The sequence below is a fragment of the Spinacia oleracea genome, chromosome 4 (assembly GCF_020520425.1).
Source record: "Spinacia oleracea cultivar Varoflay chromosome 4, BTI_SOV_V1, whole genome shotgun sequence".
Taxonomy (NCBI): Eukaryota; Viridiplantae; Streptophyta; class Magnoliopsida; order Caryophyllales; family Amaranthaceae; genus Spinacia; species Spinacia oleracea.
In genome coordinates, this window is record NC_079490.1 from 20409037 (window position 1) to 20425701 (window position 16665).

Consider the following 16665-nt stretch of genomic DNA (forward strand, 5'->3'; position numbering starts at 1 on the left):
GTAAAAATTAAAATCTAAGGGTGAGCACATTGGCTCAGTCAGCAACGAGGCAAAATACGACATAAGCATATGCAAGGGTTGAACACATTGGCCCAGCCGACAAGAGGCAAGATGCAATATATAATAAAATCAAAGGCAAAACGACGCCATTACGTGACAAATTGAATAAAAACAAACGGATAATCCATCAAGTGCATCACATAGATTTTAAACAAATACAGGGACGACAGCCGCCACCCAAAAATAACTAAATGCGGAGTGAGTAGCTGCTAAAAGGCACAAACATACGCCTCAGACGGCGCAGCCAAGACGACAATAACGTTCTTGAAACAGTTAACACACGGCAAAAGACAAAGTGCCACAAACAGCTAAAAGGTACCAAAAAAGGAAATTGTTTATAAGTTACATCCGCTAAATGATATTCAAAAGCTACCAACAGACATTAACAAGTATGAGGCCGGAAAAAACTGTTGGAAGAACCACAGGAAGAGCCTGGTGATGACTGCCAAGACCGTCAAGCTGAGTAGTCTGCATCACTCCAGTAAGCAGACTCGGGAATCTCCCTGTCGGGCAGAAGGCGAGGGTCAGCATTCTGAATGACGATGTCTGGGAAGGTCTGGGTCTCCATGCCAGTCGGATCAATATGGCCACCCTCTTCATAGGATCCCTCCACCTTACCCCAGGCATCCTCAGTCAGCGTCAAGGCTTTGACGGCACAACGATGAGCTGCAGTCCACCCACCATTGTAGCGCCCCTTCATCTCCTCGCAGTAGAAGTCAGACTTCATAAATTTCTGCACAGCCTTCAGCGCCACAGCCTTGCGATCATCCTTAGCAGCTTTCTCAGCATCTTGGGCCGCCTGCAGCGCCGCATCCAGCTTGATCTGCAGCTCAGCCGTCTTCTGCTCTTCGGCCGTCAACTTGGCTGGAAGAAGCTCTAGTTCAGCCTTCCTATTGCCTGCGGCAATAACATCCAGCTCAAGTCTCGCAATCTCCTTCCGGCAGTCACCTTCAGTCCTGACCGATTCAGCAAGGTCCGTCTGAAGCTTCTCTTTCTCAGCTTGCGATCGTTTTAAACGACGCTGATAGCTCCGATAGCACTCCACAAGCTCGGTAGCAGATTGCGTCACCTGAGGAAAGTAAAATCGCTCAGAGCCGAAAATAAAAGCAAGTATAAAAAACAAGCAAGTCAAAGAGGGAAGTAAAATACCGAGTACAGGTCATGCATCAACTGTGCAGCCGGCGTCTCAATCTCCTGGGGCATACCGTCGGCGGGTGTAACAACTTGGCGCAGAGACCGGTAGCCCAGTGTACCTCCGTCTTTAGGACGGTCAAAAAGGATAGACTCACCCCTCAGAACATCATTCTGGGGCTGCCAGTGCTCTTCAGCATGACCGGGAGCAGCGGCTAGACCGGCAAGAATATCCGGAGATAGCACAACAGTTTTGTCCTCGATGAACCCCCCAGAACGAACTATAACCCCATACTTAGAGGCCGAGCTGGCAGACCGGTTCATGGAAGGGCTATGCCTCGACACAGGCACAGGATGGATCGGATCGCTAATCAAATCGCTCAACACCTGCTTCCGGTTCAATTTGGACAAAAGGTCAGCATCCAAAATCTCAACCGACTGAGCAGGCTGTTCAGCAATCTTCTTTCCAGCGCCAGATGTCTGCAAGGGCTTGTCGACGCTGGCGTAGACGTCTTTCACCTTCTCCTGCGCTGTCTTCGCAGCGTCATTTTTTGACCGTTTGGGAGAACTGGTCTTCGCCTGGCTGGAAGACCTCTTCCGAGTAGCATGTCCCCCCCGACCGGTAGGAAGAGAAGCAAACCTGCCAGTAGTCATTTCGTCTTGGGCTGAGGATGTAGCCTGGTCAGCTGCCGGAACCTTTGTTCGAACAACGCGAGGAACAACACCTCGGTCCACAACGGCAGAAGGAGTCACAAAGCTGGCTGACCGACCACGACAAGCTTTCGCGCAGAAAGTAGAAACAGTGTAATATTTCTCAGCAGGACCCGCCGGACACTGTTCAGCAACCCTCCAATTCTTGTCAAGGCCGAGTGAAGCCTTGTTTAAAAGATGGTGCCCTAAGAAAAATTAAATAAATAAATAAATAAATGAACGAGGAAGTCAGAAATTTTTTTTAACAAACGCAACACGACACAACAGAGATCCAAGAAGTATAAACAAATACAGCAGATAACGAGTGCAGGCAAACAACTGCATTTACCAAGGGGATGTGTAGGTGCAAGACCGACTGCGCCCAAAGCGGCAGGACTAAGAATATAACCGGCAGGAGGAAGCCAAAAAGCCGGCAAGGTTTTAGGCTTAGACAGCCCAACGTCAACATAGTCAACCAGCAGCCTGTCGTACGCACGTTGCTCTCGGGGCCCAAGGTCGGCTTGGTCAAATTGTTCCATCCTAGGTTTAGGCTGGTAGAATGTACGCCGAAGAGGGTGTTAGGTTATGATACATATGACAATTCATAAATCATGCGGAAAAACCATAAACCCAGGAATACATATTATTTACACATAATCATTTAGCATAGAATAGATGCATACTCTTTGTTGCGTGCCTTCCCTAGCTGCGCCCGAACCGAACAAGAACAAGTCTTTAGGACTCCAAGTGTCGTCCCTCCGTAGATAGTCCACAGCACGTCCGGATCCGCCTTAAGATTGACCAACTAGAATCGCCCTTAAGGTACTATTATTTTCGGCACTTTATAGGCAAATGTGTGACTGAATTTTTCTCTCAAAAACTCACTTTGAATACTTTGAAACTTGTGTTATAAATTGTGAGCCCTAGCCTCATATTTATAGCGGTATGGAAAGGGAATCGAAATCCTATTCAGATACAAATTAATCAAACCTAGAATCCTACAAGAACTCTAATTTAATTAATTTATCAAATAGAATTAGGAATTTAATCATTAACCGAACTCTGCATGTTTTAGGAAACGTGCACGAACACAAACACTTGCACACACACGCACGACAGCCACGATGGGCCTCATGCGTGCGCGCGAGCAGCAGCCCACTCAGCGCCCGCGCGCGCTGCGCGCTGCGCGCGCTGCGCGCTGCGCGCAGCCTGCTGGGCCTGGCCTTGCTGTTTGTGCGGCGCGCTTGGCTTGCTGGGCGATGGCCTGGCTTCGTGCTGGGCCTCGTCCGGCAGGCCTCGTCCGATGCTTATTCGTACGATGCGCTTCCGATTAAATTTTCCGATTCCGGAATTCATTTCCGATACGAACAATATTTAATATTTCCGATTCCGGAATTAATTTCCGTTTCGAACAAATATTTAATATTTCCGTTTCCGGAATTATTTTCCGATTCCGGTAATATTTCCGATTCTGACAATATTTCCGTTTCCGGCAATATTTCCGATTCTGGCAATATTTCCATTTCCGATAATATTTTCCGATACGTACCATGTTTCCGTTTCCGGCAACATCTACGACTTGGATAATATTTATATTTCCGATACGATCCATATTTCCGTTTCCGGCAATATCATCGTTTCCGGAGTATTCATTTCTTGCCTGTGACGATCTTAGCTCCCACTGAAACCAAGATCCGTCGGTTCCGAATATTCATAGATAGAGTATCTAATGCCATTAGATACTTGATCCGTTTACGTACTATTTGTGTGACCCTACGGGTTCAGTCAAGAGTAAGCTGTGGATTAATATCATTAATTCCACTTGAACTGAAGCGGCCTCTAGCTAGGCATTCAGCTCACTTGATCTCACTGAATTATTAACTTGTCAATTAATACTGAACCGCATTTATTAGACTTAACATAGAATGCATACTTGGACCAAGGGCATTATTTCCTTCAGTCTCCCACTTGTCCTTAGGGACAAGTGTGCATTTCCTAATTCCTTTGTCGCTCGATGCTTGCTCTTGAACATAAGGTAAGAGTTGTCATCCTTATTATGTCCAGAGGTGTTCCTCGGTTTCAGAGTTCAACTGATCAAATAAACAGATAATCATAGCCTATGATTCATCCGAGCACGGCCATGCATTTCACGGTTTCTAGCTCTCCGAGTGGCCTTGTACAACTTTTAAGAATCTCGTCCCGATTTATGGGAGGACAATCCCAATCTTGCGATCTTGAGATTAGACTTTGTTTGATAGGTGATTACCTGAGCGTTGCCTTTATAGCCTCCTTTTACGGTGCGACGGTTGGTCAACGTCAAAGCAACCAGTTCTCAAACAAGTAATCTCAAATCACTCAGGTATTGAGGATTTAGTGTCTAATAATTTAATGAAATTTACTTATGACAGACTTTCATCTCTTACAGTAAAGTTTCATAGGTCTTGTCCGATACTAGTCTTCCCAAAGTAAGTATCTATGCAAATGATTATGACATTGCCATGTCCACATAGTTCAAGAAACAGAACTACTAGTCATCTTGCATTCTAATCGTCTAACGTTTTCTATGCGTCCAATTTTATAGAAAACTCCGATTAGGGACCATTTTCAACCTTTGACATTCAAGTTCACTTGATAGACATTTCTTAGTCACAGGACTGGTCCTGACAGTCTATCTTGAATATATCGTCAAGTTGAAGGGACTCATCATTTAATAAACCACAAATTAAATGGAAAAATGAATTTCTTTCATTTATTGTGAATGATTAACCAATAATGTTTTACAAAGATTTAAACTCTAAAGCTTTAAAACATTAAACAGAGACATCAAAGCCATTCTCCAATATGCTTGATTCCCATAGCTGCAGTGTGCGAGTTGTGCTTCGCTTGCGGCAGAGGTTTAGTTAATGGATCTGATATGTTGTCATCAGTTCCAATTTTGCTTATCTCGACTTCTTTTCTTTCAACGAACTCTCGTAGAAGGTGAAATCTACGAAGTACATGCTTGACTCTCTGGTGGTGTCTAGGCTCTTTTGCCTGTGCAATAGCTCCGTTATTATCACAATACAGGGCTATTGGTCCTTTAATGGAGGGGACTACACCAAGTTCTCCTATGAACTTCCTTAGCCATATAGCTTCCTTTGCTGCTTCATGTGCAGCAATGTACTCCGCTTCAGTTGTAGAATCCGCAATGGTGCTTTGCTTAGCACTTTTCCAGCTTACTGCTCCTCCGTTGAGGCAGAAGACAAACCCAGACTGTGATCTGAAATCATCTTTGTCGGTTTGGAAACTTGCGTCCGTATAGCCTTTAACAATTAATTCATCATCTCCACCATAGACCAGGAAGTCATTTTTGTGCCTTTTCAGGTACTTCAGAATATTCTTGGCAGCAGTCCAATGCGCCTCTCCTGGGTCTGACTGGTATCTGCTCGTAGCACTGAGTGCGTACGCAACATCCGGGCGTGTACATATCATAGCATACATTATTGAACCAATCAATGATGCATATGGAATCCCATTCATTCGTCTACGCTCATCAAGTGTTTTTGGGCACTGAGTCTTGCTTAGAGTCATTCCATGAGACATGGGTAGGTAGCCTCGTTTGGAGTCCGCCATCTTGAACCTATCAAGCACCTTATTGATATAAGTGCTTTGACTAAGTCCAATCATCTTTTTAGATCTATCTCTGTAAATCTTGATGCCCAATATGTACTGTGCTTCTCCTAGATCCTTCATCGAAAAACATTTCCCAAGCCAAATCTTGACAGAGTTCAACATAGGAATGTCATTTCCGATAAGCAATATGTCGTCGACATATAATACTAGGAAAGCAATTTTTCTCCCACTGACCTTCTTGTATACACAAGATTCGTCCGCGTTCTTGATGAAACCAAAGTCACTGACTGCTTCATCAAAACGTATATTCCAGCTCCTGGATGCCTGCTTCAATCCGTAGATTGATTTCTTTAGCTTGCATACCTTTTTAGCATTCTTTGGATCCTCAAAACCTTCAGGTTGTGTCATAAACACAGTTTCTGTTAAAACGCCGTTTAAGAAAGCAGTTTTGACATCCATCTGCCATATTTCGTAATCGTAATATGCAGCGATTGCTAACATTATTCGAATAGACTTTAGCATTGCAACTGGTGAAAAGGTTTCATCGTAATCCACACCGTGGACTTGCCTGTAACCTTTTGCAACCAATCTAGCTTTGAAAACTTCAAGTTTCCCATCCTTGTCCTTTTTCAGTTTGAAAACCCATTTGCTTCCAATGGCTTGGTAGCCATCTGGCAAATCGACCAAATCCCATACTTGGTTTTCAGACATGGAGTCTAATTCAGATTGCATGGCTTCTTGCCATTGCTTGGAGCTAGGGCTCGTCATAGCTTGCTTGTAAGTCGCAGGTTCATCACTTTCAAGTAATAGAACGTCATAGCTCTCGTTCGTCAAAATACCCAAGTACCTTTCCGGTTGAGATCTATATCTTTGCGATCTACGCGGGGTAACATTTCTAGATTGACCATGATTCTCACCAGATTCTTCTAAAGATCTCTGAGTTTCATCCTGAATGTCATCTTGAGCATTCTCTAGAGTTTGTTGTTCGACTCGAATTTCTTCGAGGTCTACTTTTCTCCCACTTGTCATTTTGGAAATGTGATCCTTCTCCAAAAAGACACCATCTCGAGCAACAAACACTTTGTTCTCAGATGTATTGTAGAAGTAATACCCCTTTGTTTCCTTTGGATAGCCCACAAGGATACATTTGTCAGATTTTGGATGAAGTTTGTCTGAAATTAATCGTTTGACGTATACTTCACATCCCTAAATCTTAAGAAAAGACACATTTGGAGGCTTTCCAAACCATAATTCGTATGGAGTCTTTTCGACAGCTTTAGACGGAGCTCTATTTATAGTGAGTGCAGCTGTATTTAGTGCATGTCCCCAAAATTCTAATGGAAGTTCGGCCTGACCCATCATTGACCTGACCATGTCTAGCAAGGTTCTGTTCCTCCGTTCTGACACACCGTTCCATTGTGGTGTTCCAGGAGGAGTCAATTCTGATAGAATTCCACATTCTTTCAGATGGTCATCAAATTCATAGCTCAGATATTCACCGCCTCTATCAGACCGCAGTGCCTTGATCTTCTTGCCTAATTGATTCTCTACTTCACTCTGAAATTCCTTGAATTTGTCAAAGGATTCAGACTTATGCTTCATTAGGTAGACATAACCATACCTACTGAAGTCATTAGTGAAAGTGATAAAGTAGCTGAAACCACCTCTAGCATTTGTACTCATTGGTCCATATACATCTGTATGGATTAAACCCAATAGTTCATTTGCTCTTTCTCCAACTTTAGAGAAAGGTTGCTTTGTCATTTTGCCAAGTAAACATGATTCGCATTTACCATAATCCTCTAAGTTAAATGGTTCTAGAATTCCTTCCCTTTGAAGTCTTTCTAAGCGTTTCAAGTTTATATGGCCTAATCGACAATGCCACAGATAGGTGAGATCTGAATCATCCTTTTTGGCCTTTTTGGTATTTATGTTATATACTTGTTTGTCGTGATCTAATAAATAAAGTCCATTGACTAATCTAGCAGATCCATAAAACATCTCTTTAAAATAAAACGAACAACTATTGTCTTTTATTAAAAAGGAAAATCCCTTAGCATCTAAGCAAGGAACTGAAATGATGTTTTTAGTAAGACTTGGAACATGGAAACATTCTTCCAGTTCCAAAACTAGCCCGGAGGGCAACGACAAATAGTAAGTTCCTACGGCTAATGCAGCAATCCGTGCTCCATTTCCCACTCGTAGGTCGACTTCACCCTTGCTTAACTTTCTACTTCTTCTTAGTCCCTGTGGATTGGAACATAAGTGTGAGCCACAACCTGTATCTAATACCCAAGAAGTTGAATTAGCAAGTATACAGTCTATAACGAAAATACCTGAAGATGGAACGACTGTTCCGTTCTTCTGATCTTCCTTTAGCTTTGGACATTCTCTTTTGTAATGGCCTATTCCATCACAATAAAGACAGCTTGATGTGGACTTGTCCTGCTTTGATTTAGCATTGCCCTTGGACTTTCCACCTTTCTTGAATGGTCTCTTTCTAGCCTTGAGTAAATCTTTGGCTTCACAGTCCAGTACTATTTCAGCCTTTCTGACAAGGTGAATAAATTCTGCAACTGTTTCTTCTCTTGGTTCACTTAGGTATAGTTGCTTGAAGCGACCAAACCCACTGTGTAGTGAATTGAGCAAGACAGAGACTGCCATCCTTTCGCTTATTGGTGTTCCTAGTAGACTTAGGCGATCAAAATATGAACACATAAGATCCACATGGAACCTCAGTGGGACGCCTACCCTTTGTTTAGTGCGAAGGAGCTGAACATGTGTTTCTTGGACCTCCATCCTATAACACCTGTTGGGAGAACTAACCTTTGGACCAGACATTGATTCAATCAACTCATGGACGTTCAGGTCCCTGTCCTCCGTACTTCCACGACAGATATCCCTCAGATTCTTGATGAGCGTAAAAGGTTCATAGGCTACAAACCTTCTAGCCCAATCATCAGGGATATTGTTCAGCATGAGACTCATAATCTTTTTGAGATCCGCATCCCAGGCGTAAAACCTCTCAGGGGTCATGTCTCTGGCATAGTAGCTTGGCATGGGATGTGACAGTACATACTCAAGTCCATTGAGTTTGACTATTTCAACTAGCTTAGCTTCCCATTCAAGAAAATTTGTCAGGTTCAGCTTGACCATAAGCTCAGAACCCATGATGATGTTTTGATTGTTGTTTGCCATATTAAAAACTACAATTGAAAAGAATAAACAAATAAATAACCATTCACAGTTTCTCTTAATAAACTTAAATTCTAGCATACATGCATAATTCAATGTTTATTAAGCATTTTATTCAAATTATGTGTTCCGGCAGGTGTGAATAAAATGATTCCAAGATCCTAAAATCATTGAAGAACTAAGCACAGTTTGTCGACTTAATCCTAGAACATCTTAGGTAAGCAAAAGCCTTTTGCTAATAGTCTAGAAACTATTCTTGGTTGATAGGTACGTCTAAGAACTTATTAGGTAAACCTATCGAATTTGCCACGACATAAAAGGACTCCTTACTTATATCGTTGAGTTTCACCAAAACTAACATGTACTCACAATTATTTGTGTACCTTGCCCCTTTAGGACCAATAAGTAACACCTCGCTGAGCGAAAACTATTACTAGATTGATGTAAAGGATATCCAAGCAAGTGTATATTTTGGCATGGCACCTTTTAACTCAATTTTTAAGTTTGGAACTTAAGGCTCTTACTATGTTGGTTAGATTTTAAGTGAACTAAAATCCTTAATCATGCAACATAATCAAGCTTTTGATCTCATGCATTTTAAGACATATTTAAAACAATAAATAACTTAAAACATGCATAAGATATTTGTGATCTAGTATGGCCCGACTTCATCTTGAAGCTTTGACTTCAAAGTCCGTCTTGAAAATCTCCGTGGGAGGCACCATTTTCTTCAAATAGGATAAGCTATAACTAATTACAACTATTTGATGGTTCGCAGACCATATTTGAATTGAAAAATAACTTTGGTACTTTAGACCAATTACATTCAAATTAATGGTACGCAGACCATATTTTCTATCCTATTTGGGCCATACTAGTCACTTCATAACCTGCAAAACAGTACATATACAATATATACCATTCACCCATTCATTATCATGAATGGCCCACATAGCTGGTTAGTAAAACACATTATGCATCACGTAAACATTTGCAGCAATTAATCAAGGGCACCAATAATCTACCAATTATTCAGTCCTTATTAATTCTAATCAAGTTGTTTTAACCTTAAGGATTTGTAGACCTAATCAAGAGTTTATGACTAAAAAGCGCTCCCACTTAAACCAATAAATTCATATGTTTTACCAATTTTAAACATAAAAATGTATTTCTAGTCCAACCGGAAACATACAAATTTAATTAAAATTTAAAGCTCATATCAATTTATAATTGAATCCAAAAATTTAATTTAATTTCAGTCGTATTTAAATTAATTCATGATTTTAATTTTAGTAAAATAATTAGAATAAATAACATTTATTATAATTATAATATTCAAAATTAAAATCCAAGAAAATAATTCAAATTATTAATTTTAAAATTAATTAAAATTACGTGAACTGAAATTTTCAAATTAAACATTCAAAACGATCTAATCGTAACGCAAACACCCTACGCGTTGCACGCCCATGGGCCGTACGCACACAGCCATTGCTGGCCATGTGCGCGCAGCCCATGCGCTCGTCGCATAGCTGCTGCTTCCCTATCGCAAGCCTCCGCACGCATTGGTGCTCGCTGCGCGCGCCAGCGCTCATCGCACGCGAGCTATCGCTCGCAGTGCGCGCGCGCGACATCGCTCGCTGGGCGCGCGAGCCATCGCTCGCTGGGCGCGCGACATCGCTCGCTGTGCGCGCGAGTAATGCTGGGCGCAGCGCTCGTGGCACGCGAGCTTGCGCTCGCTGCGCGCGAGGCTGCGCGCTCTTGTGCGAGGCAGCGCGCGTTGTGGCGCAGCTCGCTTGCTGCCCACACGCGACTGCCTTGGCTCGCTCTTCGCCCATGCCCATTCGTTCATTGCTCGTGGCACACGACACAAGGCAGGGCTGCTGCCTTGTGCTCGTGCACTACGCCCTTGCTCATTGCATTCGTGCCGCACGGGCGACGAGCTCCCTTGCTCGTCGTCGCATGCCCGCATTATACAACACCCCTTAAGGGTAACACGAAGCGTCCATTGCTTCGTGCGTGCAAGTTTTATGAACGAATCGCATAAAATTTAAAATTTATATTTAAAATTAATGACAAATTAATAAATAATATTAATTTCATAATTTTAGGGCGAAAAATCGAAAATTTATTATCCAATTGATTTCCGATTGATATGGATTCAAGTCTAGGTCATAAAAATTTAAAATTTATCGTAAATTTACAATTTTTATGGTGGTTTTTAATCATAGGTTTCTAATTAAATTACAATTAATTATGAAAATCAAATTAATTCTAAATTATTCTAATTTTCAACAAATTAATCATAATTAATAATTAGATTGCATAATTAACAAGACTAGGCATTCAAACTTGTTAAACATATGCAGTAGGTCAATCAAAAATTCAAGATTTATCAACAAGAATCGCAAATATTTAATTTAACATCTTAAATTTACGAAATTTTGCATTCGAAAAACTAAAACCTTCGAAAAGTCATAGTTAGGCTTCGAATTTGAGAATTCTGGGTTCGGCAGAAAAATACTATTTTTTGTCAAAATTTTTAGAATGCCTTTTACATGCGGAATTGACACAAAAATCACTCAATTCGGATGAGTAACGAAGAAACTGCCGAAAAACTGCGTACGTATAATTAAATAAACGCAATTTGCAATTAATTAACAATTACGAAAATTAATCACCCCTTTTAATTCTTGCAAATTTGTAATATTTAACCATGTTCATGCAATTTAGATTATGAAAATAATAAGGGGCTCGTGATACCACTGTTAGGTTATGATACATATGACAATTCATAAATCATGCGGAAAAACCATAAACCCAGGAATACATATTATTTACACATAATCATTTAGCATAGAATAGATGCATACTCTTTGTTGCGTGCCTTCCCTAGCTGCGCCCGAACCGAACAAGAACAAGTCTTTAGGACTCCAAGTGTCGTCCCTCCGTAGATAGTCCACAGCACGTCCGGATCCGCCTTAAGATTGACCAACTAGAATCGCCCTTAAGGTACTATTATTTTCGGCACTTTATAGGCAAATGTGTGACTGAATTTTTCTCTCAAAAACTCACTTTGAATACTTTGAAACTTGTGTTATAAATTGTGAGCCCTAGCCTCATATTTATAGCGGTATGGAAAGGGAATCGAAATCCTATTCAGATACAAATTAATCAAACCTAGAATCCTACAAGAACTCTAATTTAATTAATTTATCAAATAGAATTAGGAATTTAATCATTAACCGAACTCTGCATGTTTTAGGAAACGTGCACGAACACAAACACTTGCACACACACGCACGACAGCCACGATGGGCCTCATGCGTGCGCGCGAGCAGCAGCCCACTCAGCGCCCGCGCGCGCTGCGCGCTGCGCGCGCTGTGCGCGCTGTGCGCTGCGCGTGCTGTGCGCGCTGTGCGCGCTGCGCGCAGCCTGCTGGGCCTGGCCTTGCTGTTTGTGCGGCGCGCTTGGCTTGCTGGGCGATGGCCTGGCTTCGTGCTGGGCCTCGTCCGGCAGGCCTCGTCCGATGCTTATTCGTACGATGCGCTTCCGATTAAATTTTCCGATTCCGGAATTCATTTCCGATACGAACAATATTTAATATTTCCGATTCCGGAATTAATTTCCGTTTCGAACAAATATTTAATATTTCCGTTTCCGGAATTATTTTCCGATTCCGGTAATATTTCCGATTCTGACAATATTTCCGTTTCCGGCAATATTTCCGATTCTGGCAATATTTCCATTTCCGATAATATTTTCCGATACGTACCATGTTTCCGTTTCCGGCAACATCTACGACTTGGATAATATTTATATTTCCGATACGATCCATATTTCCGTTTCCGGCAATATCATCGTTTCCGGAGTATTCATTTCTTGCCTGTGACGATCTTAGCTCCCACTGAAACCAAGATCCGTCGGTTCCGAATATTCATAGATAGAGTATCTAATGCCATTAGATACTTGATCCGTTTACGTACTATTTGTGTGACCCTACGGGTTCAGTCAAGAGTAAGCTGTGGATTAATATCATTAATTCCACTTGAACTGAAGCGGCCTCTAGCTAGGCATTCAGCTCACTTTATCTCACTGAATTATTAACTTGTCAATTAATACTGAACCGCATTTATTAGACTTAACATAGAATGCATACTTGGACCAAGGGCATTATTTCCTTCAGGGGGTAATCCTCGGGAACAGCCATGAAATAGAAGTGGTCCTTCCAGTCCTTGCAGCTGGAGAGCCGGGGGCTCACAGTCTGACGATGACTCTTGGTAAAGATCGTCCACCAGCCGGTATCTTTCCCATCACGCTTCAGCCAGTGCAGTTTTTTGAAAAGGTTGAGGGTCAAGGGCCACTGTTTGAATGAAAATAACCAAGTGTACGCAACCAGATTGCGAATAACTATGGGCGATAATTGAACGAGGCCGACATTCCAGGCCCGCAGAACCTTCTCAATGAACGGGTGCAAGGGAAAGCGCAACCCATAGTCGAACATCTTCGTGTATACAACAACATGACCTACGGGACAGTCGGCCACCGTTTGCTCTTCTTTCGGCACAGTCAACTTGTAGCCCTCAGGTAAACCCAAAAAGCGACCACCAACCTCAGAATGCCGGTTGGCAACGGCCTCTTTTACAAAGTCACTATCTATCTCAGTGGTGAGGGCAGCAGAATCATTAGGGGGAGGGGCCGGAACCAAGAACGCGGCAGCCTCACCTTCGAAATTCACATCGGCGTCCAAGGCCTCTTCTTCAAACACTTGCTGCAAAATCGCAGCATCCTCCTCATCTTCATCAGAGTCGGCAATGGGCGGCGCCCTTAGCCCGGGAGACCCAGACTCAGAAGACTCCAGTATGGAGTCGCCAGGGGTGGAAGGCACATCACCACTAACGGCGGCATCAACCTCACCCGCATCATGGACGACAGGATCCTTCCCGGCCCGTCGATTACTTGTAGACGGTTCGGCGTCTGACGGCATAACCTGAAGGAAATAATGCCCTTGGTCCAAGTATGCATTCTATGTTAAGTCTAATAAATGCGGTTCAGTATTAATTAACAAGTTAAATAATTCAGTGAGATCAAGTGAGCTGAATGCCTAGCTAGAGGCCGCTTCAGTTCAAGTGGAATTAATGATATTAATCCACAGCTTACTCTTGACTGAACCCGTAGGGTCACACAAATAGTACGTAAACGGATCAAGTATTTAATGGCATTAAATACTCCATCTATGAATATTCGGAACCGACGGATCTTGGTTTCAGTGGGAGCTAAGATCGTCACAGGCAAGAAATGAATACTCCGGAAACGATGATATTGCCGGAAACGGAAATATGGATCGTATCGGAAATATGAATATTATCCAAGTCGTAGATGTTGCCGGAAACGGAAACATGGTACGTATCGGAAAATATTATTGGAAATGGAAATATTACCAGAATCGGAAATATTGCCGGAAACGGAAATATTGTCAGAATCGGAAATATTGCCGGAATCGGAAAATAATTCCGGAAACGGAAATATTAAATATTTGTTCGAAACGGAAATTAATTCCGGAATCGGAAATATTAAATATTGTTCGTATCGGAAATAGATTCCGGAAATGGAAATTTAATCGGAAGCGTATCGTACGAATTAGCATCGGACGAGGCCTGCCGGACGAAGGCCCAGCACGAAGCCAGGCCGTCGCCCAGCAAGCACGCACGCCACAAGCCCAGCGCGCGCCAAGGCCACGGATGCGTGGGCCTTGCTGCGTGGGCTGCAGCTCGCACGCATGGGCAGTCCTTGTGGCTGCCGTGTGTGTGTGAGTTTGTGCTCATGCGTGATTCCTGAATCTGCAAGAGTCAGTGTATGATTAAATGTCTATTCCTAATTGGATAAATTAATTAAATAGAATTCATGTAGGATTCTAATTCTAATTAATTCGCATCCTACTAGGATTACGATTCCTTTTCCATAACTCTATAAATAAAGGCCTAGGGGTCATAATTTATACACAAGTTTCAAAGTATTCAAAAGTGAGTTTTTTGAGAGAAAATTAAAACACATCTTGCTCATAAAAGTGCCGAATTTTCTAGTACCTTAAGGGCGATTCTAGTTGGTCAATCTTAAGGCGGATCCGGACGTGCTGTGGACTATCTACGGAGGGACGACACTTGGAGTCCTAAAAGACTTGTTCTTGTTCGGTTCGGGCGCAGCTAGGGAGGGCACGCAACAAAGAGTATGCATCTAATTATGCTATATGATTATGTGTAAATAATATGATTCCTGGGTTAATGGTTGTTTCCGCATGATTTATGTAAATGTCATATGTATCATAACCTAACAGTGGTATCAGAGCCCCTTATTATTTTCATAATCTAAATTGCATGAACATGGTTAAATATTACAAATTTGCAAGAATTAAAAGGGGTGATTAATTTTCGTAATTGTTAATTAATTGCAAATTGCGTTTATTTAATTATACGTACGCAGTTTTTCGGCAGTTTCTTCGTTACTCATCCGAATTGAGTGATTTTTGTGTCAATTCCGCATGTAAAAGGCATTCTAAAAATTTTGACAAAAAATAGTATTTTTCTGCCGAACCCAGAATTCTCAAATTCGAAGCCTAACTATGACTTTTCGAAGGTTTTAGTTTTTCGGATGCAAAATTTCGTAAATTTAAGATGTTAAATTAAATATTTGCGATTCTTGTTGATAAATCTTGAATTTTTGATTGACCTACTGCATATGTTTAACAAGTTTGAATGCCTAGTCTTGTTAATTATGCAATCTAATTTGTAATTATGATTAATTTGTTGAAAATTAGAATAATTTAGAATTAATTTGATTTTCATAATTAATTGTAATTTAATTAGAAACCTATGATTAAAAACCACCATAAAAATTGTAAATTTACGATAAATTTTAAATTTTTATGACCTAGACTTGAATCCATATCAATCGGAAATCAATTGGATAATAAATTTTCGATTTTTTCGCCCTAAAATTGTGAAATTAATAATATTTATTAATTTGTCATTAATTTTAAATATAAATTTTAAATTTTTATGCGATTCTTTCAAATAACTTGCACGCACGAAGCAATGGACGCTTCGTGTTACCCTTAAGGGGTGTTGTATAATGCGGGCATGCGACGACGAGCAAGGGAGCTCGTCGCCCGTGCGGCACGAATGCAATGAGCAAGGGCGTAGTGCACGAGCACAAAGCAGCAGCCCTGCCTTGTGTCGTGTGCCACGAGCAATGAACGAATGGGCATGGGCGAAGGGCGAGCCAAGGCAGTCGCGTGTGGGCAGCAAGCGAGCTGCGCCACAACGCGCGCTGCCTCGCACAAGCGCGCGCAGCCTCGCGCGCAGCGAGCGCAAGCTCGCGTGCCACGAGCGCTGCGCACAGCATCACTCGCGCGCACAGCGCGCGATGTCGCCCGCCCAGCGAGCGATGTCGCGCACCAGCGAGCGATGGCTCGCGCGCGCGCAGCGAGCGATCTCGCGCGCCAGCGAGCGATCTCGCGCCCCAGCGAGCGATGGCTCGCGCGCGCAGCGAGCGATCTCGCGCGCCAGCGAGCGATCTCGCGCCCCAGCGAGCGATGGCTCGCGCGCGCAGCGAGCGAGCTTGCGCGCCCAGCGAGCGATCTCGCGCGCGCGCACTGCGAGCGATAGCTCGCGTGCGATGGGCGCTATGCGGAGGCTTGCGTTGGGACAGCAGCAGCTATGCTACGAGCGCATGGGCTGCGCGCACATGGCCAGCAATGGCTGTGTGCGTACGGCCCATGGGCGTGCAACGCGTAGGGTGTTTGCGTTTCGATTAGATCGTTTTGAATGTTTAATTTGAAAATTTCAGTTCACGTAATTTTAATTAATTTTAAAATTAATAATTTGAATTAATTTTTTGGATTTTAATTTTGAATATTATAATTATAATAAATGGAATTTATTCTAATTATTTTACTAAAATTAAAATCATGAATTAATT

At 42.4% G+C, this 16665-nt stretch overlaps 1 protein-coding gene across 1 annotated transcript; it reads right to left on the reverse strand.

Annotated features, from left to right (window-relative positions):
- Positions 1-242: 242 nt before the first annotated feature.
- LOC130459288 (uncharacterized) lies at positions 243-2092 on the reverse strand. The gene is made up of 2 exons (XM_056826552.1): positions 1210-2092; positions 243-1129 (listed from the first exon to the last, which is right to left on the reverse strand). The coding sequence occupies exons 1-2, from the start codon at positions 1843-1845 to the stop codon at positions 515-517; spliced, it is 1251 nt and encodes a 416-aa protein (XP_056682530.1). The 5' UTR covers positions 1846-2092; the 3' UTR covers positions 243-514.
- Between the last annotated feature and the right edge of the window lie 14573 nt (positions 2093-16665).